This window comes from Sus scrofa, chromosome 6 (assembly GCF_000003025.6).
Source record: "Sus scrofa isolate TJ Tabasco breed Duroc chromosome 6, Sscrofa11.1, whole genome shotgun sequence".
NCBI lineage: Eukaryota > Metazoa > Chordata > Mammalia > Artiodactyla > Suidae > Sus > Sus scrofa.
The window spans coordinates 70665087-70692731 of NC_010448.4; the positions used below are offsets into that span (position 1 = coordinate 70665087).

The 27645-nt window shown below is 50.8% G+C and overlaps 1 protein-coding gene and 1 non-coding gene across 2 annotated transcripts; both read left to right on the plus strand.

Moving 5' to 3' along the window:
* TRNAE-UUC lies at positions 4540 to 4611 on the plus strand. The gene has a single exon. It is a non-coding gene; the product is annotated as a tRNA-Glu (tRNA).
* PGD (phosphogluconate dehydrogenase) lies at positions 10665 to 27611 on the plus strand. The gene is given in 14 exon segments (XM_003127557.4): positions 10665 to 10808; positions 11423 to 11498; positions 12164 to 12343; positions 15465 to 15530; positions 16378 to 16496; positions 18064 to 18133; positions 20764 to 20898; positions 22347 to 22536; positions 25860 to 25990; positions 26170 to 26278; positions 26281 to 26302; positions 26646 to 26745; positions 26868 to 26990; positions 27080 to 27611. Coding segments are annotated over 14 exon segments (1449 nt in total). The 5' UTR covers positions 10665 to 10800; the 3' UTR covers positions 27200 to 27611.

Here is a 27645-nt window from a genome sequence, read left to right on the forward strand (position 1 = left end):
CATATTTTAGATTCCACATGTAAGTGACAGCATATGATATTTGTCTTTATCTTTGACTCACTTCACTTAGTATGAGAATCTCTAGTTGTATCCACGTTGCTGCAAATAGCATTACTTCGTTCTTTTTATGGCTGAGTAATAGTCCATTCTGTAGATGCACCACATCTTTTTCATAGATTCAGGGCATGTTTGTTGGAACTAACAGTTTGCTGAGGGACTGCATGTAAAGAAAAAGAAAAGGTAGGAGTTCCTGTTGTGGCTCAGTGGGTTAAGAACTCAACTAGTATCTAGGAGGACACGGGTTCAATCCCTGGCCCCACTCAGTGGGTTAAGGATCCAGGGTTGCTGTGGCTGTGATATAGGCCGGTGGCTTCAGCTCCGATTTGACCCCTAGCCTGGGAATTTCCCTGTGCTGCAGGTGCAGCCTGAAAAAAAAAAAGAGGGAAAGGTAACTCTGAGGCTATGTGCCAGCGCCAAAAGGACACTTGTGGTTCCCTCAGAGGAAGAAGACGGGGAGAGCAGGCACAGGAGCTCCTGACCGAAGAGCCCGGTTTTGGCCACGTTCCCTGAGAGACCGAGGTAGGGGATGCACTCGCTGGGTTCAGGGGCAAAGACTGGGACTAGAGGCCCACTGGGGAGCTGTCTCAGGAAGGGAACAATGAAGGCGAGAGGTGAGGAGAGCGGGGAGGGAGCGGCCAGTGAGAACCAAGGGCTGTGGGCCTGGGCAGTCAGGAGACAGGACGGCCCGCAGAGACCGGGAGAGGGGCCTGAACACAGGGTGGCCTTTGCAGACTTCAGGAGGTGTTTGGGGACAAGGAAGTGATGGCCAAGTCCATGCAGCTGACCGGTTAAAATAAGAACTGAGCTGCAACCACAGGCTTTGGCAACAGAGAGGCCTGGGGAGCTTGCAGGAGCCAGCGCGCGCCCTCACTGAGAATACGGCAGGCGGGAGATCCAGGTTTCACTTGCAAGACTTTGAAGGCTGTGGCTCCGTCTGCAGATGAGCAGAATTCCTGAGAGCAAACCTCAGAATCGGAGCATCAGGAGCAGTGCTTCTTGAAGTTTAATGTGCAGCCAACTCCCCTGCAGATCTTACTAGGTGCAAATATGGCTGAGGAGGCCTGGAATGGAGCCGGAGACCCCGCATTTCTTTTGCTTTTTAGGGCCACACCCGTGGCATGTGAAGGGTTCCCAGGCTAGGGGTCCAATTGGTGCTATAGCTGCCGGCCTACACCACAGCTGACTGCAATGCAGGATCTGAGCCGCATCTGCGACCGACACCACAGCTCGCGGCAACACCGGATCCTTAACCTGCTGAGCAAGGCCAGGAATCGAACCCACCACGTCCTCATGGATCCTAGTCGGGTACCTTACCCCTGAGCCACAACAAGAACTCCAGAGAGAGCATTCCTGAGTGGTGGTGCTGAAGAAAGCCTAACCAGAGCAGGTGCCAGGGCAAGTGGGAGGAGAAGAAGTTGAAAGAATAGTACAGGGAGTTCTGTCAAATTTCTAGGGGAGGAGGAGGAGGCCCATGGGGTCAGGGCAAGGTTTTTATGTTTGTTTTTGCCACACCCTTGGCATGTGGAAGTCCCTGGGCCAGGGATCGAACTCACGCTGCCACCTCAACCTTCGCCACAGCTTCGGCAACACCAGATCCTTAACCCGCTGCACCACAGGGGACCTTCCCCAAGGGTTTTATTTTAGAGGAAGCAGAGAGCCCAGCATGTGTGTCTATGGATGAGCAGGAATGAACCAGAAGAGAAAAGCCGATGACGGGATGAGACCAGTACAGAGAGGTGGCTGGAGAGCTGCCTTTGGTGGCTGGTGGGGGTGGACCCGGCACAAGAAGGGAGGTGGATCCCGGGTCCCAGGAGCAGTTCATCTGCAAACTAGGAGGCCGTGCAGAGCTTGTGGGCAGCCCCCCAGACCATGCCCAGGCCCTCCTGGGACTGGGCAGTCAACTCTAGGCCCTGTCTTCCTGAGTTCTACTGGACTTTTCCTTTAAACCGCCCTAGGGTTTGCAAAGTGGACTGTCCCCTACACGTAAGCCTCATCTGAGTCGCACAGTCACCACGGCTCTCACAAAGCCGATGCTATGGAGCATCCGGAGGTCCCGTGGAACTGGACCCCTTTATTTAATGCATTACTTTTACACCTGCCTACTGGTCATTCCACTTTTCATCAGGTGCGATTTTTCTATTCTCCCTTAGAAACTTCTGGTCTCTGCACAGTCCTAAATCTTCAGTGTTTCTGAACACCTCACAGGCTCACACTCTGGCTTTAGAGCACATATCCTCTGGGATTTTTCAAAAGTGCTCGTTCTTTCTCCCTCGCGTGGGCCATTAGCCGTTTGCGTTCAGCTGCAGGAATTATACAGCAAGTGAGCGGCTGAGCTGGGATTTTCAAAACTGCCCCAACTCGTACTTTCCTTACACATCCGCTTATGTAAGTCAAACAAAGCATTTGACCTTGGGAGGTTTGCAGAGAAGGGTTGTTTTTGTAGAATTCCTGCCCAGGCTTTGATCTGGGATTTGGGGAATTAGGGCAAGGCAAAAAGTGGTTAAGGTAACTACTAAAGGGAGTTGATTTAAGCATTATGAGCCAAACATTTGAGGATTTTCTAAAAACTAAATGTCAGCATGAAGCCCTGGCCCCAGCCAGCCCTGGCTGTACCCTGCTCTTCTCTGAGGGACCTACCTTTGTTCCAGTCCTGCTCTCCTTAAGCCTATTTGCTGTAGTTTTCCAACCCTGCTGGGAAGCAGTGGTTTTTGCTAGTTGTTAGCAGCTTAACAAAGCAGTGGGAAGGCTGTGTAGATGTATCATTAGTAATAGAAGAAAAAATTATTAATAGTTTGATGAGATAAACATGTTTGCCTAAAATGATGCTATGCAGTAGTAACTCGGGTGTGTCCAGATGTTTAGTCACATTGACTCAGCATAATTTCTCCCTTGCCAAATCTCAGACTAGAGCAATCAATTCGTTCCTGCAACAGAATCTGATAGTAGGCTTTCCTTGTAAGGAAGGCTTGCAGAAAAAGGAAATAGTTGCAAAAAAGTTGCTAGTTATGAAAAAGGACCAAGGCTGTCTTGAGGAAAGCAATTGTGTGTGTAAAGTTCTACCTGTAAAATCTTTACAAGTGCTGCTTGTTCTCCACAAGTCATTGAAAGTTAATTTCAATTTAGCTTTCCACTTAAAGTCAACCAGACATCTCTGACCTACAGATACACCTGGTTTCTGACTTTGCATGATGATGGCCCGCTAATCTGATGGGGAAAGGGTGCTGGGATCGGCCCTAGTAGACTTGAATTAAAGTTCAGTTCTGCTACTAATTAGCTGAGAAAGTCAGCTTCCCTGAGCTGAGATCCTTGTTTCACATAAGATAATACCAACCATGGTGGAAGTGCCCATTGTGGATCAGCAGTATCCAAGAGGATGAGGGTTCAGTCCCTGGCCTCACTCAATGGGTTAAGGATTCGGCGTTGCTGAGAGCTGTGGTTTAGGTCGCAGATGCGGCTCGGATCCCGAGTTGCTGTGGCTGTGGCGTAGGCCAGTGGCTGTAGGTCCAATTTGACCCCTAGCCTGGGAACTTCCATAAGCCATGGGTGCAGCCCTAAAAAGAAAGAAAGAAAGAGAGAGAGAGAGAGAGAGAGAAAGAAAGAAAAAAAGAAAGAAAAAGAGAAAGGAAAAAACTTAAAATGGTATCTTAAATTGTACAGCACTTGAAGTTTGCAAGGAACTTTCCTAGACATTAGCTTATTTTGATACGGGGAAGGAAGCAGGACACACAGGAGGTGTCCTTGCCGTCTTGGAGCGTGCAGACTGTGTCCCTGGAGGACGCCAGCAGTGTGGGCAGGCTCCCGACTGTTTGCCCTTTTTTTTTTTTTCCCCCTTGTCTTTTCTGTCCTTTTAGGGCCGCACCCACAGCATATGGAGGTTCCCAGGCTAGGAGCCAAATCAGAGCTGCAGCTGCTGGCCTACACCACAGCCACAGCAACGCCAGATCTGAGCCGCGTCTGCTGCTACACCACAGCTCACAACAACACCGGATCCTTAACCCACTGAGCGAGGCCAGGGATCAAACCTGCAACCTCATGGTTCCTAGTCGGATTCATTTCTGCTGCACCCTAACAGGAAATCCTAAGTATTATTTTCCATCATGGTCTATCCCAGGAGATTGGATATAGTTCCCTGTGCTATACAGCAGGACCTTGTTTAATCTTAATTTAAAAAAAAAAAAAAAAAAAAAGGAAATTTGGAGTTCCCAGCGTGGCTCAGCAGTAACGAATCTGACTAGCATCCATGAGGACACACGCACGCTTGATACCTGGCCTCAGTGGGTTAAGGATCCGACATTGCCGTGAGCTATGGTGTAGGTCACAAACACAGCTCAGATCTGGCATTGCTGTGGCTGTGTCGTAGGCCAGTGGCTACAGTTCCAATTTGACTCCTAGCCTGGGAACCTCCATATGTCACGGATGCAGCCCTAAAATTTAAAAAAAAAAAAAAAAGGACAAAAAAATCTAAGATTGTTCAGGGGTTCCCTGGTGGTCTAGTGGTTAGGATTCAGTGCTTTCATTGCTGCAGCCCAGGTTCAATCCCTGGCCCGGGAACTGAGATTCCACATCGAGCCACTGCATGCCACGTTTGAACTAGTAATTATTACATGTGCTATTGCGTTTCCGATACAGATTTTTAAAAATACATGACAGTAGTAGAAAAAAGGAAGAGCAACAAGATGGAGCTATAGGAGTTCCCATCATGGCTTAGCAGATAGCAAACACGACTAGAACATAGGTTCGATCCCTGGCCTCACTCAGTGGGTTAAGGATCTGGCATTGCCGTGAGCTGTGGTGTAGACCACAAATGCAGCTCAGATCCCACATTGTTGTGGCTGTGGTGTAGGCCAGCAGTTGTAGCTCCAATTTGACCCCTAGCCTGGGAACCTCCATGCCACTAGTGCAGCCCTAAAAAGCAAAAAGAAAAAAAAAGAGGCAATTGCTATTAGAACAACTATGCAAGAAGACAGGTGTAAACAAGGACCATCCTAGACTCACTGGCTTGAATGGCGCCCCTCTTCTAAAACTGTCATTCAGTAGCAGGAGTTCTCGGCCATTGGTTATGTGTAAGGCCTAGGAAGGTGACAGCAATATACTTAGTAACAAGATAGACAAAGACCTTGTCCCCCGGGACTGATGGGACAATGAAGGAGATGGAAAGGAGATCAGGCAGTCACAAGCACCGTGTCTTGAGCCTGGGAGCCAGGTCTGCAAGGCAGTAGGAGGCAACAAGATCAAGAGCAGGCAAAATAGCAACGGGGGCCTTGTTCTGGGATCAGAAAGTAATTCGGTGTCTGGAACATAGCCTAGGGGAAGAGGACAGAGGTAGGTAAGCCCTGTCTCACACTGTTGTGTGCTGTGAAAAAAAGACTGCAGTGGAGTTCCTGTTGCGGCTCAGTGGGTTAAGGACCCCACATTGTCTCTGTGAGGATGTGGGTTCGATCCCCGGCCTCGCTCAGTGTGTTAAGGATCCCGGTATTGCCGCAAGCTGCAGTGTAAGTCACAGATGTGGCTCAGATCCAGTGTTGCTGTGGCTGAGGTGTAGGCCTCAGCTGCAGCTCCAATTCAAACCCCAGCCTGGGAATTTCCATAAGCTGCAAGTGTGATGGTAAAAAAAAAAAAAAAAAAAAAAAAAAAAAAAAAAAAAAAAAGGCCGTAGTGCTTGTATTTAAAAGTAAAGTAACACCTGGGCTGGAGATCTAGCAGAGAAAGGGCCATTTCATCATCCAGCTAAGTTAGTCACATTGGTTAGCCCTCTGGACCGAGCTCAGACTGAGCCCATGTTCCCAGACATTGTGTTGAGATGCTCTAGGGAGAAAGAAGCATTTTTCATAGCATATGCTGTTAACTTAAAGGGGTGTAGAATAAAGGTAATAACTATGGGGAAGGGGGGGAGTTCCCTGGTGGCACAGTGGGTCAGGGACCTGGCATTGTCACTGTAGCCCCTAGGGATGCTGCCGTGGCTCAGGTTTAATCCCTGACCTGGGAACTTCCCCAAGCTGTGGGTGCAGCCAAAAATTTAAAAAAAAGAGAAGACTCCTGGATGATGTGTTTGGATCAGGACGATAGATAGTGTGAGATGCATGGGCGTGTCACTGTCAGGTGGGAATTTTTTCTTCAACAGACAATTCAAGTAATGGACCATTTTCTGACCTCCTGACCTTGAGCTATAGGAACGCTTTTAGGAGCTTTGCAAGAAGCTGAAAAGGTGTTTTCCCCAGAATTACAAAGAAGCTGGGAGAAATTTTTTGATTCAGTCCTATTTTCCAGGTCTCTCCGTTCTAAGTCCTTTTCATAGAAAAGGTAGATGAATACTAACTACCAGACACAAGTCCTGTTTGTTTTGTTTAACGCTAGAGCTGCCTGTGAGATGTTACACATGAGGAAGCTCTGAGGTTTGATGACTTGCCCCAATTGCACAACCAGGAAAAAAAAGGAACCAGAGCCAACAAAGGTCAGTGTGATACCAAAACCCATTGCTTTCCCTCTCCAGCAAGTAGCTTCCAAGAAAGACATTCCAGATCTTTTGAGAAGACATTTGCTCCAACTTCTGGGACCATGTGCTATCTGACCACTGAGGCTGTCTCCCAATCCCAGGTTTTATTGAGGGGGCCTTGGGGAGTGTCCAGTCCATCCTGCAGGGTAGTCCTAGTGTCTGTCTCTACGTGACTCAGCAAGTCTCAGCTCTCGGAGCCCATCTCCTCATCCCTAAAATGGGAGTCAGGGAGTTCCCTGGTGGCTCAGTGGGTTAAGGATCCAGGATTGTCACTGCAGTGGCTCTGATAACTGCTGTGGCGTGGGTTCCATCTCTGGTCCGGGATCTTTGGCATGCTGTGGGCATGGCCAAATAAAATAAAAAGTGAGTTGGGCCAGAACGGGGCTTTTGGTTTTGTTTTTGGTTTTTTTTCCTTTTTTGACTGCCCCGCAGCATATGGAGTTGCTGGGCCAGAGATCAGATCAAAGCTGCAGTTACAACTGAAGCCAAAGCGGCAGCAATGACAGATCCTTAAACCACTGTGCCAGGCTGGGGATTGACCCTGCACCCAGGGCTCCCAAGACACGATGGGCCCGTTGTACCACAAAGGGAATTCCAGGACCCCTTTCCACTCTTAAAAATTATTGAGAACCCAAAGGGCTTTTGTTTATGTGAGTTATGCCTATTTATCATTTTATTTCATTTGCCCAGGGATCAAAACTGCACCTGAGGAGGAATCAGAGCCAGAGAAGTGGCCCCTTAAGCAGAGGATCCTTAACTGGCTGCATCACCAAAGAACTCAGATTAATATTCATCATTTTAAAAATTAAAACTGGGAGTTCCTGTCGTGGCTCAGTGGTAACGAACCCATGAGGGTTCGATCCCTGGCCTCACTCAGTAGGTTAAGGATCCGGCGTTGCTGTGAGCTGTGGTGTAAGTGGCAGATGAAGCTTGGATCTGGTGCTCCTGTGATTGGTGTAGGCTGGCAGTAGTAGCTCCGATTCAACCCATAGTCTGGGAACTTCCATATGCCACAGATGCCGCCCTAAAAAAGACCAAAAAATTTTAAAAATAAAATGAGAATTAAAATTAAACCTGGGAATTTCTGTTGTGGGTCAGTGGAAAAGAATCCTACTAGTGTCCATGAAGATTCAGGTTCGATCCCTGGGCTTGCTCAGTGGCTTGGGGATTCAGTGTTGTGGTGAGCTGTGGTATAGATCGCAGACACGGCTTGGATCCTGAGATGCTGTGGCTGTGGTGTAGGCCAGTGGCTACAGCTCTTATTCAGCCCCTAGCCTGGGAATCTCTATATGCCATGGGTGTGGCCCTAAAAAGACAAATAATAAATAAATAAATAAAACGGAGAAACTTCCAAATAACAATTTCCCGAAATGAAAGGAAATACAGTGAGAGGAGTGGTAGGTATTGTTTGTGGATCTCTCTAATGTCCTGCTTCTACAGCTTAAGAGGCCCCGGATTCTTACATCTGCCTCTAAATTTCACCTGTTCTGTGTCACCTGTGATGTAGCCTCTGGAAACAACCCACTGTACACTTAAAAAAGAATGAGAAGAAGGCAGCAAATCATGTCTTACTGGACCATGGACATAGCTCTGTCCCCACTTGCCCTTGAGGTGTCTGAGGGGCTTCCAGAGTCCTGACTACCCTTTGAGAGTTGTTTTCACCAGCACTCAATCATCCGGGGGTCCTGGTAAAATGCACATCTCCTGGCCTGTCTCAGACCTGTGGTATCAGAAATCACATTTAACACGCCTCCCTGCACACTGGCTTGTGAGACATTGGGTTGGGAGAACTCCAAGGTTCCTGCCGGCCTGGTTCATCCAAAGCTACTGAGTCACCTGTTTTAGGCCCAGGTCTCGGTGCAGGGCTAGCGTGGCTGTGGCCATGGCCATCAGCTCGCACTCTCTTGTCTGCCTGGCTTATGGGTTCACGTCTCCTATTCACGTCTTTACCCTTCAGGGAAGCACCGAGGGCGGCCAGGGCACCTTGATTATAGCTTTAAATAAATGTCAGTCTTGCTTACAACTTTAATTTTTGCAACCAGTAGAAGCGAGAAGAAATGACTGCCCTCAAGAGGAAATTCTGTGCTCAGCTTGGCCCCAACCTGGACATCTATACAGTGAGTCAACCATGGTCCATTAACATGTACCAGGCAATGGGAGAGTGAAAAAGAAGAGAAACATTGTACCTCCAGGGGTGAAGGTCCAGCTGGTGCAAAACAGGCAAATACGGAAGTAACTCAAGGAAAAGATCAAATTGATAAAAAGGAGTTCCCGTCGTGGCGCAGTGGTTAACGAATCCGACTAGGAACCATGAGGTTGCGGGTTCGGTCCCTGCCCTTGCTCAGTGGGTTAACGATCCGGCGTTGCCGTGAGCTGTGGTGCAGGTCGAAGACGCGGCTTGGATCCCGCGTTGCTGTGGCTCTGGCGTAGGCCGGTGGCTACAGCTCCAATTCAACCCCTAGCCTGGGAACCTCCATATGCCGCGGGAGCGGCCCAAGAAATAGCAACAACAACAGACAAAAAGACAAAAGACAAAAAAAAAAAAAAATTGATAAAAAGAATGTCTCTAGTGGAGAAACCATAATATAGAAAAAATACAAGATAAAGTGGACTATGGTATCATTTTTAACTTTCAGCGTAAGATGCCACTATTGCATTTAAAAAAAAATAGTTACTGTGATTTAATTAACATACAACTTTCATTAGGAAAAAACCACTAGGAGGACGCTACTGGCTCAGCAGATTAAGGATCTGGCATTGTCACTGCTGTGGCTCTGGTTACAGCTGGGACAGGAGTTCCATCCTTAGCCTGTCAACTTCCACATGCCTGGGGGGGGGGCGGGAAACCAGCTATTGTGGGACATTGCTAACATGGAAGTTATAACAGTATCTGTTAAAACCTACATTACAAAGTAACCTGTGCAACTGGTGTGATGGAAATAGCCTTGGCCTTGAAATAGGCACAAGAGGCCGCTAACTAGCTGCTAACTAGCTGTGTGATACTAGTAATTAAACATCTGTTGAACATTTACTAAGGGCAAGGCTCTGTTCGGTGAATCATTCACAGAAATCAAAAACCCTTAAAAAGTGCTGGAGGAGCTGGGCGAGTCCACAAGGATCTGCGCTGGAGGCGGCAGGGTCCCCTGCGGAGGATCAAGATGCCTTGTGCACCCAGGACTCCTGCCGGTGGGAGATATATTTAATGTCCTAGACCGATCTTTCACCATCGCGTCGCTTCTAGTTCCTTAGCTGGGAAGGGGTTCAGTGACACGACCTCCAAGCCCGGCCCCATCCCACCCCAGCAAGTACATTCCCAGCCTGCCCTCTCTGCGCCAGTTTCTTCATCTGCAAAAAGGGGCTACACGTCTCCCACTCAAGGTCGTGGTGAGGAGCAACATTTCCTGGCACCCATCACACGTGTCCACAGACAAGAATACACCCCCCGGCCCTGCCCAGAGGTCCAGAGATTTCAAGCTTAAACTCAGGTGTGCACTGGAGTTCCCTGTCGTGGCTCAGTGGTTAATGAATCTGACTAGGAACCATGAGGTGTGGGTTCAATCCCTGGCCTCGCTCAGTGGGTTGAGGATCCTGTGTTGCCATCAGCTGTGGTGTAGGGCGCAGACTCGCTTGGATCTCGCATTGCTGTGGCTCTGGCTAGGCCAGCGGCTACAGCTCCGATTAGGACCCCCCCTAGCCTGGGAACCGCCATATGCCACTGGTGCGGTCCTAAAAGGACAAAGGACAAAAAAAAAAAAAAAAACCAAAAACCAAAAAAACACCTCAGGTGTGCACCACAGCAATGGGAATGGACACTTGGACCACAGGCGTTCAAGGCCCTCTGTCCTGGAAAGCGCTGCGGGACGTGAGCCATCATCACCCTACCGCACCTTGCAGCGGAGCAGAATCCGGGCCCCGCTTGTCCTCTGCCCCCGCCCTCCGCCAGTCCCGGCGCGGGTGACCAGCGCCACGCCCCCGCGAGCGCCGGAGCGATGTCATCGATGTGCTCGGCGCTCTCCTGAGCCAGCCCTAGGAGTGGGCAAGCCCATTTTCCTCAGGTGGTCTAACAGGCGCTGGAGCGGACCAATGGCTGAGCTCCATAGCTCCACCCCTCCCTTCTGACTGGCCGGCGCTGGGAAGCCTCGGCCGCGGCCAGGGGAAGCGAGCCGGGACGGGGTTCAGTCCCGGTTGTCCGCGCCGTGCGTTTCCTGCCTTCCGCTCTGCTCGCTCCAGCCCGCTCTGCCGCCGCCATGGCCCAGTGAGTGACCACCTGCGGGCGGCCGGGAAACTTTCCGAGGCCCGAGCTGCCCCCGACGTCGCCTCGGTGCCGGGGGTCGCCGGAGCCCGGCCTCGTGGCGCCCGGAGCCCTGGACCTCCATGGTCTCAGCCCCCTCGGGCCCAGGCTCCGGAACCGCTGGACCCCGAGGGAGCCCGCGACCTCGCTTTTCCTCGGACCCAGCTCCTCTGCCCCCCGCGGTGGCGCCGGCGGATCCGGTTCCTAGGAAGCGCAGGAGGGAGGGGAGGGGACGGGCGTGGCCGAGGGGAGCCAGGGCCCGGGGACGGCGGGCGGGACGCCTGGAACGGGGTCGTTACCAGCTCGGCCGGAGCACAGAAGAGGTTACCCCGAGACCACCCTTCTGCGTGCATGTTTGCTAGGTCTTGAGAACTCGCGAATCCGTGAAGTAGCAGAGTGGGTGGCCCGTCTGTAGTTTCCAGGAAGGCTGCAAGCCTGGGTTCTGAAGTGCAAAAGGAGGGAGGGGGATGGAGGAGCGTTAAGGCGGGTTATTCAACAAAGAGCAAAAGCTCCAAAATGCTGGGTCCTTGAGGTGTAATGAACCAAGTGCAGCTGACGCAGTTTCCTTTGGCTTTCAGGGCTGATATTGCACTGATTGGACTGGCCGTCATGGGCCAGAACTTAATTCTGAACATGAACGACCACGGCTTTGTGGTAAGTCAGGGGGGACACACACTCTTAGGGGTTCTTGCTGCTTTGGCCTGAATGCTGGTGATCGTTCTGGTTTCAAAGATCCCATATAACCTGTAAGATAGTTCTCTTTATATATACTCTGTGGCTGCTTATCACATTTTTGCAAGAGAGAGAGAAGCAACACTTTACTTCTGGGATTTGGAGGGCCAGCCCCACGACTGTCTCAAGAAGAAGAGTCCTGCTCAGTGAGCCTGTGGGTTCTGAAAGGTTTGCAGCCTTGAGTAAGCCCGTCTGGAGCCTAAGGAGGCGAAACCCTGCTGGATGTGGATAGCTCTAACTTTATTGCCTAATGGCATCTGGAGGCAAGTTCGGTGTGAATACTAAACTAGTTTAGATACAAGGATCACCAGAAACAAAAGATAACAGTCTGGAACCTTCTGTTCCTAGATTTGAGTCCTAACCAAATAATGAGACTAGCTAGCCCCATGTATCTCTGGCAGTTGACCTTTGCCTTTTCATCCTGTTAAAATTAGCTTTATGGTGATCAGTCACCACTGGGTGGGGAAAAGATAAAACAGGGTCTGGCCTCCAAACCTTGGGCTGCACAGAAATCCTGCTGTTACTCAGCCTACGGTGTGAAGGTCTCGTGTGTCCTAGGTCTCCTGATCAGGCCTTTGCCCTTCCAGGTCTGTGCTTTTAATCGGACAGTCTCCAAAGTGGATGATTTCTTGGCCAATGAGGCAAAGGGAACCAGGGTGGTTGGTGCTCGCTCCTTGGAGGAGATGGTCTCCATGCTGAAGAAGCCGCGGCGGATCATCCTACTGGTGAAGGCTGGTCAGGCTGTGGATGATTTCATTGAAAAACTGGTGAGGCCCGCGCCCTCCCAGCTGCGGCCCTGTGGGCAGCACTTCTCTCGTTCCCTTCCTTTAGCTGTTTCGTTTCTTTTTGCTTAAGAGATCTTTTTCCCCTTTCAGTTTCTGGATCTGATCCGTTCAAAACTGTTGCTTAAACGTCTCAGCGTTTGTTAACCTGATTGGCACCAGTTAAGTCACAACATATCCTCGGGTGGTAATAACTCCTTCTGTATAAAATTCTGACAACACGACACCAAGAGACATTTCAGTAAGAATTCACCGTCGGCGTTCCCATCGTGGCGCAGTGGTTAACGAATCTGACTAGGAACCATGAGGTTGCGGGTTCAATCCCTGGCCTCGCTCAGTAGGTTAAGGATCTGGTATTGCTGTGAGCTGTGGTGTAGGTCGCAGACACAGCTCGAAACCTCCATATGCCACGGGAAGCGGCCCTAGAAAAGGAAAAAAAAAAAAGTTTATCGTCAACCGGGATGGAGACAGTAGTTGTCTCGGTGACATTCAGAAAACCTTAGTTCAGATTATGTAAGATGAATGTTGAGTGCTATTCACCGATAAACCTGCCTGTCCACATTTAGAAATAGATTTCATTTTTCTCAGTATTCCTATAAGGTAGCAGTTCTCAAATTGTTAAATAATTTAAGTGATGGAAGGTCCTCTTAAGGAATGCCGGCAAGTAGATCTCTCTTGGGAAGGAAAACCGGGCACGTGGGCCGTGCTGCGGCAGGTGCTGACAACTCCGTGCCGTCCTGGTCCCCGATCATCAGTGGAGAGGGCCCTTGTGTCACACGGTGCTGCTCTTGGTTCTTGGACACCTTGTCGTCTGACCTCTCGTTGAGGCTTTCGGCCGCCCCAGGCCTAGGGGATAGCGGACCCTTTGTTCTGTGGGCACCTCCAGTCTGCAGTCTCCCTGACTTGTCCTTCCGGGAGGACTGAGGGCCACTCCCACTCTGCCTTCTCCCAGGGAGTGCCCAGCAGCTCCTGGTCCAAGGAGCCAGGGGAGGGATGACCCTACTGACCAGGAGGATCTCCCTTGCCGGCTGCAGTAAATGGAGAGAGACATCATTGCTGGTGCTGTGCAGCCTGGGGTGCTGCTCCCTCAGGAAAAGAAGTACACATGGGTTAAGGGGAACCAGTGGAAATAATTTATTTAGATACTTAAAAAGAGTTCTACAGCCTCAACTCTGAAAAACCCAAGGAGGATGTGTTTTGTTTTGAGATGCGCTGTGATGGTAAACGGAGGATGGGCCTGCCTTTTCTAAGGAGCGTGAACAGTGGGGCTCTTTCTCCAGGGAGAGGCGTTTGTAACCAGTATATATGTTCTCATAAAAATTGTCCTAGGGGAGTTCCCGACGTGGCTCAGCGGTTAACGAACCCGGCTAGGAACCATGAGGACTCAGGTTCAATCCCCAGCCTTGCTCAGTGGGTTAAGGATCCGGTGTTGCCATGAGCTGTGGGGTAGGTCACAGACGTGGCTTGGATCCTGCGTGGCTGTGGCTGTGGTATAGACCGGTGGCTACAGCTCCCGATTCGACCCCCAGCCTGGGAACCCCCACCTGCTGCGGTTGTGGCCCTAAAAAGACAAAAAAAGGAAAAAACATCCTAGAAAGGAAGAACATGGTGGTAAAGGACACAGCAGACCTTGTGTGTGGTGAGGTGTCCAGCTGCCCGAGATCAGCTGCAGATGGAATGGACTGGAAGATGATAGCGCTCAGCACGGGAGAACGGGAGGGAGTGTTAATGGGAGCCCTGTGGGGGAGGTGGAATTCCAGAGTCGGCCGATTAGTCCTGCCATGGGAGATGCTTTTGTTCAAGGCCTGGCCTCTTCCTGCCATTCTAGATAAATGAGCAAATCATTTATTCATACGTCACACCCCTTGATATCTACGGCCCCCTTCACTGTTCTAGGCAGATTTTATAGGCTTTTTATTAATTTTATTTTTTTTGGTCTTTTTGTCTTTTTAGGGCCACACCCACAGCACATGGAGGTTCCCAGGCTAGGGGTCCAATTGGAATGCAGCTGCGGGCAGACACCACAGCCACAGCAACATCAGATCCGAGCCACATCTGTGACCTGTACACCACAGCTCAGGGCAGTGCCAGATCCTTAACCCACTGAGCAAGGCCAGGGATCAATCCTACGTCCTTGTGGATGCTATTTGGGTTCGCTAACCGCTGAGCCATGATGGGAACTCCTAGGCTTTTTTAGAACTAATCCTTTATGGGAATTTAAATCAGGCAGGTGGTACGTTTTGGAAATACAAAATTTTCCAAGTAGGTTTTGTTTGTTCAAAAATCATTATTTCAGAGTTCTGACTGGGTTTCCTAAGCTTTTAAACAGGGTCTAGCCCCAGATAAGATTGTTTTCTTTTCTTTTTTAGGGCCACACCAGCAGCATATGGAAATTCCCAGGCTAGGGGTTTAACCGGAGCTATAGCTACCAGCCTACACCATAGCCACAGCAACGCCAGATCCAAGCCACATCTTGGACCTACACCACAGCTCACCTGATCCTTAATCCACTGAGGATCCTGTTTGTGGGGAGTGGGTTCATTCTCCACAGGGAGAATTCCGAGGAGATTGTCGAAGATTAAATTACTTGTTACACACACACACACACACACACACACTTTCAGGCTGGGATTTTTTTTTTTTTTTTTTTTTTTTTTTTTTGGCCATAGTATACAGTGGCTTGATGTGGGATCTCAGTTCCTAACCCAGGGATTGAACCTGGGCTGCAGTGGTGAAAGGGCTGAACCCTGACCACTAGACTCTCAGGGTATTTCCCTCAGACCAGGTTTATTTGGGATAACTTCTTTTTGTTTTTGGCCACATCTGCGGCATATGGACGTTTCTAGGCCAGGGACTGAATCCGAGCCTCAGCTGTGACCTAGACTGTGCTGCAGCAGTGCAGGATTCTTAACCCACTGCATGGGGCCTGGGATGGAACCCGAGCCTCAGGAGCAACCCTCGCCACCGCAGAAACAATGCCAGATCCAGATCCTTACCCTGCTGTGCCACAGTGGGAACGCCACCAGTTGTTGTTTTAGTTGGTCAGCATATGTTGAGTTTTGTCTTCCATTTCATGGTCCACCCTAACGCTGGTATCTGGTTACAGGTCCCGTTGTTGGACACTGGTGACATCATCATCGACGGAGGGAACTCTGAATACAGGGATACCACCGTGAGTGTGCCTCCGTCCTTGTTCTGCCAGCTTCTGAGGACGTGCTAGGAAAAAGTCATTGCCCACATGACCGAAGAGTAGCCGTGTTGCTGTGGGTCTGGTGTAGGCCGGTAGCTACAGCTCTTGGGGATTGGCCATCAAGACATACTTGAACCTCAGGAGAACGACCGCTGCTTGGGTAGCAAGCTGGGTGTTTACCCCTAACCCTCCCTCCCTCTCCCTGATCAGTGAGCCCTCAGCGTGCAGCTCGGCTGAGAACCGCCGCTCTGATGGGCTCGTGGGCTGGGAGAAGTCCCCGTACCATCCAGGCGCCCCGTGGCCATAAGTCGTGCTTGCATTTAACCAACTCTTCACTGAGTCTTACTGTACAGTCTTTTCCAGTGAGATGAGATTGTATGTTTGCCTTTGTATTCCCCTTTGGGGACAGGGTAGCTGTCTTAAACTTGCGTGGATTTTTAACTCCTGAACTGAGGGGCTTAAATTTCTTGAGTGACAATGTTATTCCTGGGTCCTTGGGTCATTTAGGTCGAATGTGGACTCTCCACACCTATCCTTTTTTTTTTTCTTTTTTTTTTAAGGGCCGCACCTGTGGCATATGGAGGTTCCCAGGCTAGGGGTCAAATTGGAGCTGCAGCTGCCAGCCTGCACCACAGCCACAGCAACGCAGGATCCTTAACCCACTGAGCGAGGCCAGGGATCGAACCTGCATTCTCATGGATTCTGGTCGGGTTGGTTACTGCTGAGCCACAGCTCGGACCCCTCTCCACATCCGTCTCATATCTCCTCTCATTGGATGGGAGAACCTTTCTTTGGTGGAGGCATCATGACATCCTTGTTTTCTCCGTAGAGACGGTGTCGAGACCTCAAGGCCAAGGGCATCCTGTTTGTGGGGAGCGGAGTTAGCGGGGGAGAGGAGGGGGCCCGGTACGGCCCGTCGCTCATGCCGGGAGGGAACAGAGAAGCGTGGTGAGTACCAGCGCCCTCCCCGGGTCCGCTCGAGGGAGCTCGAGCCTTGAGAACAGGGCGCTGGGAGCGGTTCTGCCACCCCGTCTGCTCTGCGCCGTCTGGGGGCTGCAAGTGGTCCTCTTATCTGCACATCCTGTTGCTCTGACATACTGCATGTACGTGGTTCTCTTTTGCCTTTTTTCTTCTGTCGCTTCCTCAGTCCTGACAACGAGCGTTCCAGATAGGCCTAAAGCTTTCAGAGACCCCAGAAGGCAGCTCAGATGATGTCCTGGGCACTGCCTGGACTCGGGGCAGGTCTGCCTCCTTAAATACATGGTGGAGTTACAGCAAAATCAGACGGGGCCTCTTCTGTCCCCAGGGATGAGGTGGAAGATTTCTGAGGAGGGGAACCGCTCGTTTCGTGGAAGAGGGAGGGGAGGGAAGAGGCTTCGCTGATGACGCGCGGGGGCGTGTAAGACCCCGGGCTGCGGCTGGTGAGCAGGAGGGAGGAGTCACACGAAAGCTGCGAGGAATGACAGTACCTGACATAGACTGAGGGAGACAGTGCTGCCGATGCTGCAGAGAGAGAAAGCCAGGAAGAGGACGCTAGAGAGATGGAGCAGGAGGGAAAGCTCTAGAGAAGGAAGGATGCTTTTGAGGGAGCCATGGAAAGGTAATGTGCTTTTCTGCTGAGTTTGATTTCCAGATATTCTAGAATTATGGTAGAAGTTAAAGTTAGGAGTGATCAAACTTAACCCCCAAAGGTGAAGGGTTTATTGGGAAGATTATTCTTTAAATGACCTCCCTAATGATTAAGTCTGGGGATTCTCTTCAGTATGTTAAAATCTAGAAGTAACAGCCTTCCAGCTTCTGAGAGCTTAAAAATATTTGTCTTGGGATATCACCCAATGGGCTATTAGAAATGCAGACAGAAAGTTCTAGATGTAGCTGTCTTAGCCCTTGGCCTCCACCCCCTGACCCCAGTTCCTGAGGGTTACCTTTTGCAGTCCTGTCAGATTTTGTGTCTTTACCAAAACCTTTGGTGAAAAGAAGTTAACGAAAGGTTTACTGTTAACAGTGAGGACAGTGGTAGGAAGAGGCCTCAGGATTTGATACATGGGGGGGGACAGGAGGAATGAAGAACAGCTGCTGCCCTTCCTCGGCGCTGCCAGGGCGAGGGTGGCATCCCCGGCCTGGGAGCGTTGCATGCTCGGCGCCAGAAAAATACAGTGGCGCTCTAGGAAATACCGCATGTTCTACTGGTCCAGAGTCTTGCTGCCCTTGACACACATCCAAACTTAGGAAAAGAGAGTCTCTGCGAGAACTTTCTGGAGTCTCGGCTTTTGAGAGTGCAGTAGTTTCCTCTGGGGCTTTGCTGACCCCTCTGCCCAGCCTTGTCTCCTGTCTCACGTCTGATAGTCCGCAGCCTCTGACTGTTTCCCTTGAGGACTTAAGCCTGTTCCTTACCTTTTGGGGGCACTTCCACCTCCCATGAGAAAGGAAAACACTGGGGGGGGGGGGCTTGAGCATTTAATGGTAATCTCAGCCCCTCATCTCAGCAGCTAAACCACACAGTTCCTTCCCGCAGGCCCCACCTCAAGGAAATCTTCCAAAGCATCGCTGCGAAAGTGGGAACTGGAGAGCCCTGCTGTGACTGGGTACGTTCTGTTCCCCCCCCCCCCCCCAGTTGGCACCACGGGCACAGACGTGACCAAGTGTGGACGTGGGATCACCGAGGTCCCAGCCGTTTACTTTGTGATGTAAGCGTCTTAATCTTTAAGTTGCTAGCACAGCTGATGCTAAAATGGCTCAGCTGTACCTGTCCTTGTAGCTTTTTTTTTTTTTTTTTTTTTTTTTTTTAGGGCTGTACCTGCAGCACATGGAGGTTCCTAGACTAGGGGTCGAATCAGAGCTGCAGCTGCCTGCCTACACCACAGCCACAGCAACTCAGGATGCAAGCCGCATCTGTGATCTACACCACGCCAGATCCTCAACGCACTGAGCAAGGCCATGGATCAAACCCAAGTCCCCTCGGATTCTAGAGAGATGTGTTAACTGCTGAGCCATGACGGGAACTCTGTGTCCTTGCATCTCAATTGAATGCTCATAATTGGAGGTTGACGTTAAAAAACAGCCCTTCTTAATTCATCTACAATATAGATTCTTTGAAAAAGCAACAGGAAGGATGAGGTGAAGTAAGATTATTTGGCCACGTTGCTTCGTGGCTAAGGAATGTCTAGATGGAGCGGGCTTGCTCGGCGGTGTCAGCGTCCTGTGCTACAACAGGAGCTGCAGCTCTTCGCCCTCAGGGAAGGTGAAGGAGGCCTCGGCGAATTCTCCCTCTTCCTGTGTCGTGTGTTGCTAGTAAGATAAATGGTATCGCCTGGTACAGCCTCCGTCCATCCTATGGATGAAACAACACTAGGCTGGGGAGAACTAGTTACCATTCTGGCTCTCTGTTGACCAGCGGTGTGACACAGGGAAGTCACTTTCTTTTTTTCTCTTTTCTTTGGGCAGCACTTGATGTGGGATCTTAGTTCCCAGACCAGGGATTGAACCCCAGGCTGCAATGGTGAAAGCACCAAATCCTAACCATTAGACCACCAGGGAACTCTCACAAGTCTCTCTCTCATATGGGCTTCAGTTTTCTTACCTGTCAAATAAGGAAGTTGGACTGGATCTCCAGGGTATCTCTAGCGCCTGATCCCCTTTTATTCTGTGTGCCATTTTTATGATGGTAGTTTTGTTTTCTATCAGATAAAAGGTAGAGATGAAAAAAGGACTCAGGTGCACAGGAAATGAGTGGCCGACAGTGCCCGGTAACTAAACTGCTCCTTACCTTTAACCGGTAGTCCCCGAGTTCAGTCAGAACCTGCCGAGTGTAGAGACACTGGTGCTGGGATTTAGAGGACTGAGTGGTTTTCTCATTAGTATGAAGGGTTGGACAGGAGCTTTCATTCCTTGACAATAGATTATTGCAGTTAAAAAACAAACAGTGACAGTAATTTCTTTCTTAGGACACACTCATGAAAAAGAAAGGCAGTACTTTGCCTGTATATCTTTTTTTTTTTTTTATGGCTGCACTCATGGCACATGGCAGTTCCCAGGCCAAGGACTGAATCCAAGGTACAGCTGTGGCAACGCTGAATCCTTTAACCCACTGCTCTGGGCAGGGGATTGGACCTGTGCCTCTGCAGCAACCCTGGCCACTGCTCGGGATTCTTAACCCACTGTGCTGCAGTGGGAACTTCTTGCCTATGTATTTTGAGCAACACCAGTTGACTCCCTAGCCCAGGCCTACCCTTCGGTTATTGAAAAACACCAGTCTAGGCACCGCTTTGTTCACCTCTGAAGTTACAGAAAGGACGGGGTGAAGCAAGATGTTACATGCCCAAGTGGCAGAATCAGAAGGGGTAGGTCAGCACTGGGCACACAGTGGAGGACGTCTCTGGGTTCAGGGTGAGCAGGGCAGCTGGAGAGGTGTCGCCCAGGCCAGCTGAGCACCCAGTCCACGGACAGGCGTGTCCCCATCGTGGAGACGGATGCCCAGGACCACAGAACCTGGTGCTTCATCATGTTTTGTGCTGACTCCTCACCCTCCAGCCAGTTTTCCCATAATTTGGCTTCCCAGGTAGCTTGTCCATAGGAACAGAATGTATTGATGAGACCAACACTTATAACCACCAAGATATAGTTCAGTTTCTCATCATACATTCACACACTGGTCTATTCTGGTTTCTACATCTTGCTACGTTATTACAAATCATCATCTGTCAGCAAAGGGACCTGGACTAGATGCAGTTCCAGGCTGAGGAGACTGAGGTCATGTTACCCCCCAGTGGCCATTAGCAACAACTATAATATGTTTCTATGTGTTTTTATAAAGTACAAGTGATTGAATTGGCCAGCTTATTTTCACCTGCCATTGCTAGAAAAATGGTAACTTTAGGAAAAAGACTTTTACTTGTGGGTGAGGGCTGAGGAATTACCTTTAAGGACAAGGAGAAAGATGGGAAATGTAGGGTAAAGAGTGAAGGGTACCTGCAGTGAATTTGGGGCTTTTGGAAAATCATTAGAGAAATGCACCTGGAGTCAGTGTGAAACAGCGTGGACTGAACTGAAGCTTATGTTGAGTTGTTATATGGTGATGCTTCTTTTGAAAATACCATAAGTATTTCTCTGTATGTGTTACGTTTTGTGTGGGGAGAGAGCCTGGCCAGAGAATTGGATGTGGGCTGGGGTGTTTCCGGGCTCTCTGATGACCTCGCGGCGCCTGTGGCTCTAACAGGTGGGAGACGAGGGCGCAGGACACTTTGTGAAGATGGTGCACAATGGGATAGAGTACGGGGACATGCAGCTCATCTGCGAGGCCTACCACCTGATGAAGGACGTCCTGGGCATGGAGCAGCACGAGATGGCCAAGGTGAGTCCCGGGCCCGGGCCGCCACGCTGCTCAGGTGAGAAGGTGGCAGTCCACCCTTTCTCATGCTTTCTCCCTTGGTCCTTCTGGTGGCCTGGACGGACTCAGCCTCACTGGAGGGAGGCTCTCAGTTATAGGACAGTAAAATCTGATGGCCAGTCCCTGAGCCAGAATTCCCAGACTCCTGCTGGGCCTCATCACTGCCACCCTGGGACCCTGACGGTGTCAGGCCTGTGTCGCTTAACTACACCATTTCTGTTGACCTCCTGCTGTCTCTGTGGGCGGTGGTGCAGCAGAAGCTTGCTTTTCTGAGCGGGGCGGGCAGGCCGTGTGACAGCAAGTCAGAAAGGTCAGGCCAGGCTGGGAAACGAGCCTTTCCCCCAATGTTTTATCACGAAAATGTTCAAACATACAACCGAGTGGAAAGAATTTGACAGTGAACACTTGCATGCCTACGACCTAGATCCTGCCATTAACACTTCTCCAGACTTGCTTTATCAAGTATCTGTCCACCCTTCTATCAGTTTTATCTTTTTGAAAAATACATTGTGGAGTTCCCACTCACTTATGTTGGGGATGGAATCATGGGAAAAACAAGCCCTGCCTTCGTGGGAAGACAGACCATGATAAATACATAAAACTAGTTTGTGATTACTGTGTTATTTTTTTAGGGGCGACACCCATGACACAGGGAGGTTCCCAGGCTAGGGGTTTAACGGGAGCTGCAGCTGCCCTCCTACAGCACAGCCACAGCAACGCGGGATCTGAGCCACATCTGTGACTTACACCACAGCTCATGGCGGTGCCGGATGCTTTAACCCCCTGAATGAAGCCAGGCATCCTCATGGATACTAGTTGGGTACTTAACCTACTGAGCCACAATGGAAACTCCCGTGATTACTATTTTTGTCTTTTTAGGGCTGCACCCGCAGCATATGGAGGTTCCCAGGCTAGGAGTCAAATCAGAGCTGCAGCTGCCAGCCCACACCACAGCCACAGCAATGCCAGATCTGAGCCGTGTCTGCAACCTACACCACAGCTTACGGCAATGCTGGATCCTTAACCCACTGAGGGAGGCCAGGGATCGAACCTGCGTCCTCCTGGATGCTAGTCAGATTCATTTCCGCTGAGCCAGGATGGGAACTCCATGGTTACTACATACAGTAAGGTACACGGGTGTGAGAGGCAGATCTAGTCTGGGTGATGGAGGAAGGTGACCCAGGTGAGGGGTGGACGCATCTGGCTCTGAGACAGCCCAGGGCTGCTCATCAGAAAATCAGCATGAATGGGCTGAAAGCAGACACTGCTGAGGGGAGAGTGTTCGCGCTGGGGAGATGCGTGTCAGCCCGCTGTGAGCCCGGGTCCTCATTCCCACAGGAGGGAGGCATCGGCCACGGAGGCCTCGGCAGAGCCTCACCTCTCATGCTGTTTGGCCCCCGTCCTGCACACAGGCCTTTGAGGAGTGGAACAAGACCGAGCTGGACTCCTTCCTGATTGAGATCACGGCCAACATCCTCAAGTTCCAGGATGCCGACGGCAAGCACCTGCTGCCCAAGATCAGGGACAGCGCGGGACAGAAGGGCACCGGGAAGTGGACGGCCATCTCGGCCCTGGAGTACGGCGTCCCCGTCACCCTCATTGGTAACACGCTGCTTCACTCTGAACCCTTTCGTCTCCCTGTTTTGACCCTGACGTCCTTCTGGAATATCGCCGTAGACTGGCAGCCAAGTCACGGTTGTCCAGAGAATCTGTTCAGCCCTAGTCGGCTTTCTGAGCCCCTTCTGCTCTTGCAGCTGAATGAACTAGCGTGAGAGGCTGAAGCTGCTTTTGAAGCCCTTCTTGGAAGTCCTCCTGTCGTATGAGCTCTGAGATAAATCCAAAAGTTACTGTCTTAACCAGTTTGACTTTTGGATAGGGTTTTTTGGGGGGGAAGCCACGCCCACGGTACATGGAAGTTCACAGGCCATGGGTTGAACCCGCACCACAGCAGTGACTAGAGCTGCTGCAATAACAATGCCAGTCCTTAACCCATTGCCACAGGGGAACTCTGTGGGATAGGTTTTTGTTTCTTGTCTTTTTATGGCCGCACCTGTGGCATATGGAGGTTCCCAGGCTAGGGGTCGAATTGGAGCTGTAGCCAACTGGCCTCCACCACAGCCACAGCAATGCCAGATCCGAGCACAATCTGCAACCTACACCACAGCTCAAGGCAACACCAGATCCTTAACCCACTGATCAAGGCCAGGGATGGAACCTGCATCCTCATGGATGCTAGTCAGATTCATTTCTGCTGAACCACGACAGGAACTCCATGTGTGGGATAGTTTTAACATTAGTGATTTAATTAAGTCAGTGACGTAAAATAGAATTTAATAGGGAAGGTAACTGTAATGGGCTTTTTCATATGAAAGTTCACAGAATTTTTAAAGCTTTGGTACTCAACATTTATTTTGCAGTATTTTTTCTCAGGTATTTGGGAAGTAAAATATTACCTGTGCATTGCAAGTCCTTTAATATTCTCTTCCTAAGCTCCTTCCCCTTCTTTAGAAGAAAAGTACCCTGAAGTTGCTGTATATCTTTCCATCCATGTTTTTCATCCTGTCTTAATGAGCTAAGCACCAAACTCAAAGAAATGTAGAGATAAGGAAATAATACAAAGCTGAAATAAACAAAGGCCATAAAGGCATTAACAAAACTACACATTGGTTCTTCAAGAATAAAACAGAAGTTCCTATTGTATCTCAGAGGGTTAAGAACCTGACTAGTATCCATGAGGACGTGGGTTCGATCCCTGGCCTTGCTCAGTGAGTCAAGGATCCAGTGTTGCCATGAGTTGTGGTGTAGGTTGCAGACGTGGCTCAGATCTGGCATTGCTGTGGTGCAGGCCATTAGCTACAGCTCTGATTCAACCCCTAGCCTGGGAACCTCCATATGCTGCATGTGTGGCCCAAAAAAAGAAAAAAGAAAAAATAGAGGAGTTCCCTTGTGGGTTAAGGATCTGGCGTTGTGACTGCAGTGACGGGTCACTGCTGTGGTGTGGGTATGGTCCTTGGCCTGGGAACTTCCATATGCTGTGGGCATAGCCAAAACGCAAAACCAGAACCCTTCAATTCTGGCAAGATTGAAAAAGAAGGCAGGCTCATCTTGGTCCCGGCGGAAGTGTCCCCCCGCAGTCTCATGACAAGCTCTCCTGCTGCTCCCTGTCCCTCCCTAGCGGGCTCCTTCCTTGGGTTTCTGCACTGATGAAGCCTCACTGTCTGCAGCGAGCTGCAGGGCTGAGGGCACAGCGAGGAGGGAAGTAGTTGCTTCGTCCAGCTCTGCCGAGAAGGAAGTTGGTGCTTTTTAGCTGCTCCAAGTACTGCCTTGGGTGGAGGGGACAGTAACTCGAGCAGCTTATTCATGACTGACTCAAACGTAAGAGCATCACACCCTCAAAAAGATTCCTGCTCTCTTGATTTAGAGACTTTGTACCCTCCCTCCCAGCTGATGGCAGGCGGCTGCCTCCCTGGCCGGGCGCCTTCCTGTTTGCCAAGCTGATGGGGAAGTAAGTCTCCAGCTAATCTTAGGTAACACTGAGGTTTCGCCACCCTTGCCTCCTGTGCCTTTTGTCCTGGTGAGCTTCCGCCCAAGAGTGCCAAGTCATCGTGTGTGTGCAGCACAGGAGCCCCAGAGCGCGGGACGAGGACAGCAGGATGCCCCTTTGCAAGCCGAGGCCAGAATCCGTTCCTCAAAATAAAGGCCTCCATTACGTCCCAGAGATCTCACCTCATTGGGGGGAAAAGTGGTTATTCTAATTATATAAGTTGTCAATTAGGCAAGTTCTTAGAAGTGATCACTTTTAAGATTCTAAATTTCTTAATAGTAAAATACTGTGTTGAAATGTTTTCTGTTCAAATGAAGTAAAACTGGAACTGTAGTGGTCATCATGGACACACCGAAGCTGTAAACGGTAATAATTAGAAAGTGGGGTTCTTTGAAGGGTGACGTCTGTGTTACTTGTCCGTGTACTAGTTGTTTCAAAGTGATGGCTGTTCGTGTGTCAAAAGAAAATAGTGTTTGGTGAGCATCTAAAATTTTAAGTCTTCCCAGTTGAATTTTTTACTGGTAGACCAACACTAATACTATATATAATTTAAAAAAATTTTTTATGGCTTTTTTAGGGCCACACCCGAGGCATATGGAGGTTCCCAGGCTAGGAGTTGAATCAGAGCTATAGCTGCCACCTTACACCATAGCCACACAGGATCCAAACCTCGTCTGTGACCTACACCACAGCTCACAGCAATGCTGGATCCTTAACCAAGCAGGGCTCTGACCTGCATCTTCACGGATCCTAGTTGGGGTCGTTCACTGCTGAGCCACGATGGGGACTCCAAGTAATTCTAAATAACAGTGGTTTTCCCATTTCCTTTTTTCCCCTTAAAACTGTCCTCTGAATTTCATGGTGATCTTGGTGATTAAATACCTGTGTTCTTGGAGTTCCTGTCGTGGTGCAGTTGGTTAACGAATCCACTAGGAACCATGAGGTTGCGGGTTCGGTCCCTGCCCTTGCTCAGTGGGTTAACAATCAGTGTTGCCGTGAGCTGTGGTGTAGGTTGCAGATGCGGCTCGGATCCCGCGTTGCTGTGGCTCTGGCGCAGGCCGGCGGCTACAGCTCCGATTCGACCCCTAGCCTGGGAGCCTCCATGTGCTGCAGGAGCAGCCCAAGAAATGGCAAAAAGACAAAAAAAAAAAAACCTGTGTTCACATTGGAAGACTGACTTGAGTTTCAGTTTTCAAATTAACTGTTTGGAGCTTTTTATAAAAGCTCTTTCTGATCCAGGTTAACTTCTGTGGCCTAAGGTTGAGACGTGGGCTCTTTGTAAACTGGGAATCTTGCTCTGTTCCTGTTTTCCCTCGTGCCCTGGCTCGTGTGTGCTGCCCCTCGGGTCCCGTGGACTTTGGTGACACATCTCCCCCCACAGGAGAAGCAGTCTTTGCTCGATGCTTATCATCCCTGAAGGACGAGAGGGTTCAAGCGAGCAAAAAGCTCAAAGGGCCTCAAAAGATCCAGTTTTCAGGAGACAAGAAATCCTTCCTGGAGGACATTCGAAAGGTGGGCTCAGTCCCGCAGTGGCAGTGGGGCTGGGGCTGCTGTGGGGAGCGGCCTGGGGCTGGAGGGGGCGGTGGTCTGGCCTCGGCCTTGCATCCAGCGTGCGGCCTCTTCTGCGGTGTGGTCCTGGATGCGCACTGCAGGGGTTACCGCGCGCGCTGCAGCCTGTGTGTCCTCCCCAGGCCCTCTACGCCTCCAAGATCATCTCCTACACTCAGGGCTTCATGCTGCTGAGACAGGCAGCCGCGGAATTTGGCTGGAGCCTCAACTACGGAGGCATCGCCCTGATGTGGCGGGGGGCTGCATCATCAGGAGGTGAGGGGGTCCTCGGGAGCGGTTTCCCTGGACCTGGCACAGGGCGTCCTCTCGCGGGCTCCCTGGTGACCAGGCTGCTGTTTCCCTTTCTTCCTGGACGGCAGCTATTCTAACCCGTGTGTGCACACCACCCCTTTTAAAGTAGCTGTGAGCACTGTCAGGCGCTGCCCTCACCCCTGGGGACCATGGCTTGCGTGTGTGTGTGGCACGTGCAGTGAGCTTCGGGGGTGGGATGGGGACTTCGGACGGCGCCAGGGTAGCTGCCGGCCTCCAGCTCGCCCCCCTGCTTCCCGCCAGGCGTGAGGCCAGTGAGGATTGATTTCCTCCCTCTCGATTCTTTCAGTGTGTTCCTGGGCAAGATAAAAGACGCGTTTGACCGCAACCCCGGGCTGCAGAACCTGCTCCTGGATGACTTCTTTAAGTCGGCAGTGGAGGACTGCCAGGTGCGTGCTGCGCGCTCGCTGGCCTTTGCCGTGGGGGCACCTGCTTTTTCACTTACGTGTGAAAACCTGTCCCCTTTCCCGAGTGCTAAGCACTAGCCTGCGGCTTTGCCTCCCTTGCTCAGGACTCCTGGCGGCGGGCAGTCAGCACCGGCGTCCAGACAGGCATCCCCATGCCCTGCTTCACCACTGCCCTCTCCTTCTACGACGGGTACAGACACGAGATGCTGCCGGCCAACCTGATCCAGGTGAGCTCTGGCTGCGGGTGGTGACCATGAACAGGGGTGGCCCAGGCTCGGGGCCGCATGTCCCCTAACCTACCTCGTGGGTTTTCTAGGCGCAGCGGGATTACTTCGGGGCTCACACCTATGAACTCTTGGCCAAGCCTGGACACTTCGTCCACACTAACTGGACAGGCCACGGTGGCAGCGTGTCCTCCTCTTCGTACAACGCCTAACCGGAGTCCATCGCCCCCGCCCCGCCACAGCCCAGGACATTCCATCTTCACCGCACTGTCCACACGGCCCCTGCCCTGCCTTCTGCGCACATCTTTTAAAACAGTGTCAGAAGAGACTCCTCTGCAACATCAACCCAAGTTTACTTGCAAAGCAGTTCCAGGAGAACCAGCACGCCTCTGCGGGCCGAGCAGGATCCCAGTGTGTGTGGGACAGTTCTCGCCAGCTCCGGAAGGCAGCGTCCCCGCGTCCCCGGGGGATTAGGGAGGCAGGGGGAGTCTGCCCTGACAGAGGCAGCGGCTCTCACCACATGGGTAGGAAAGGTTTTTATGGAATTTGATCAAACTGGAACCTTTGTATCATGCAGCTGAATTCCCTTTCCCTTTACTTAATAAAAGTAAAAAAAAAAAAAAAGGAAAATCATATTGAAAATGCTTTTTTCCAGATT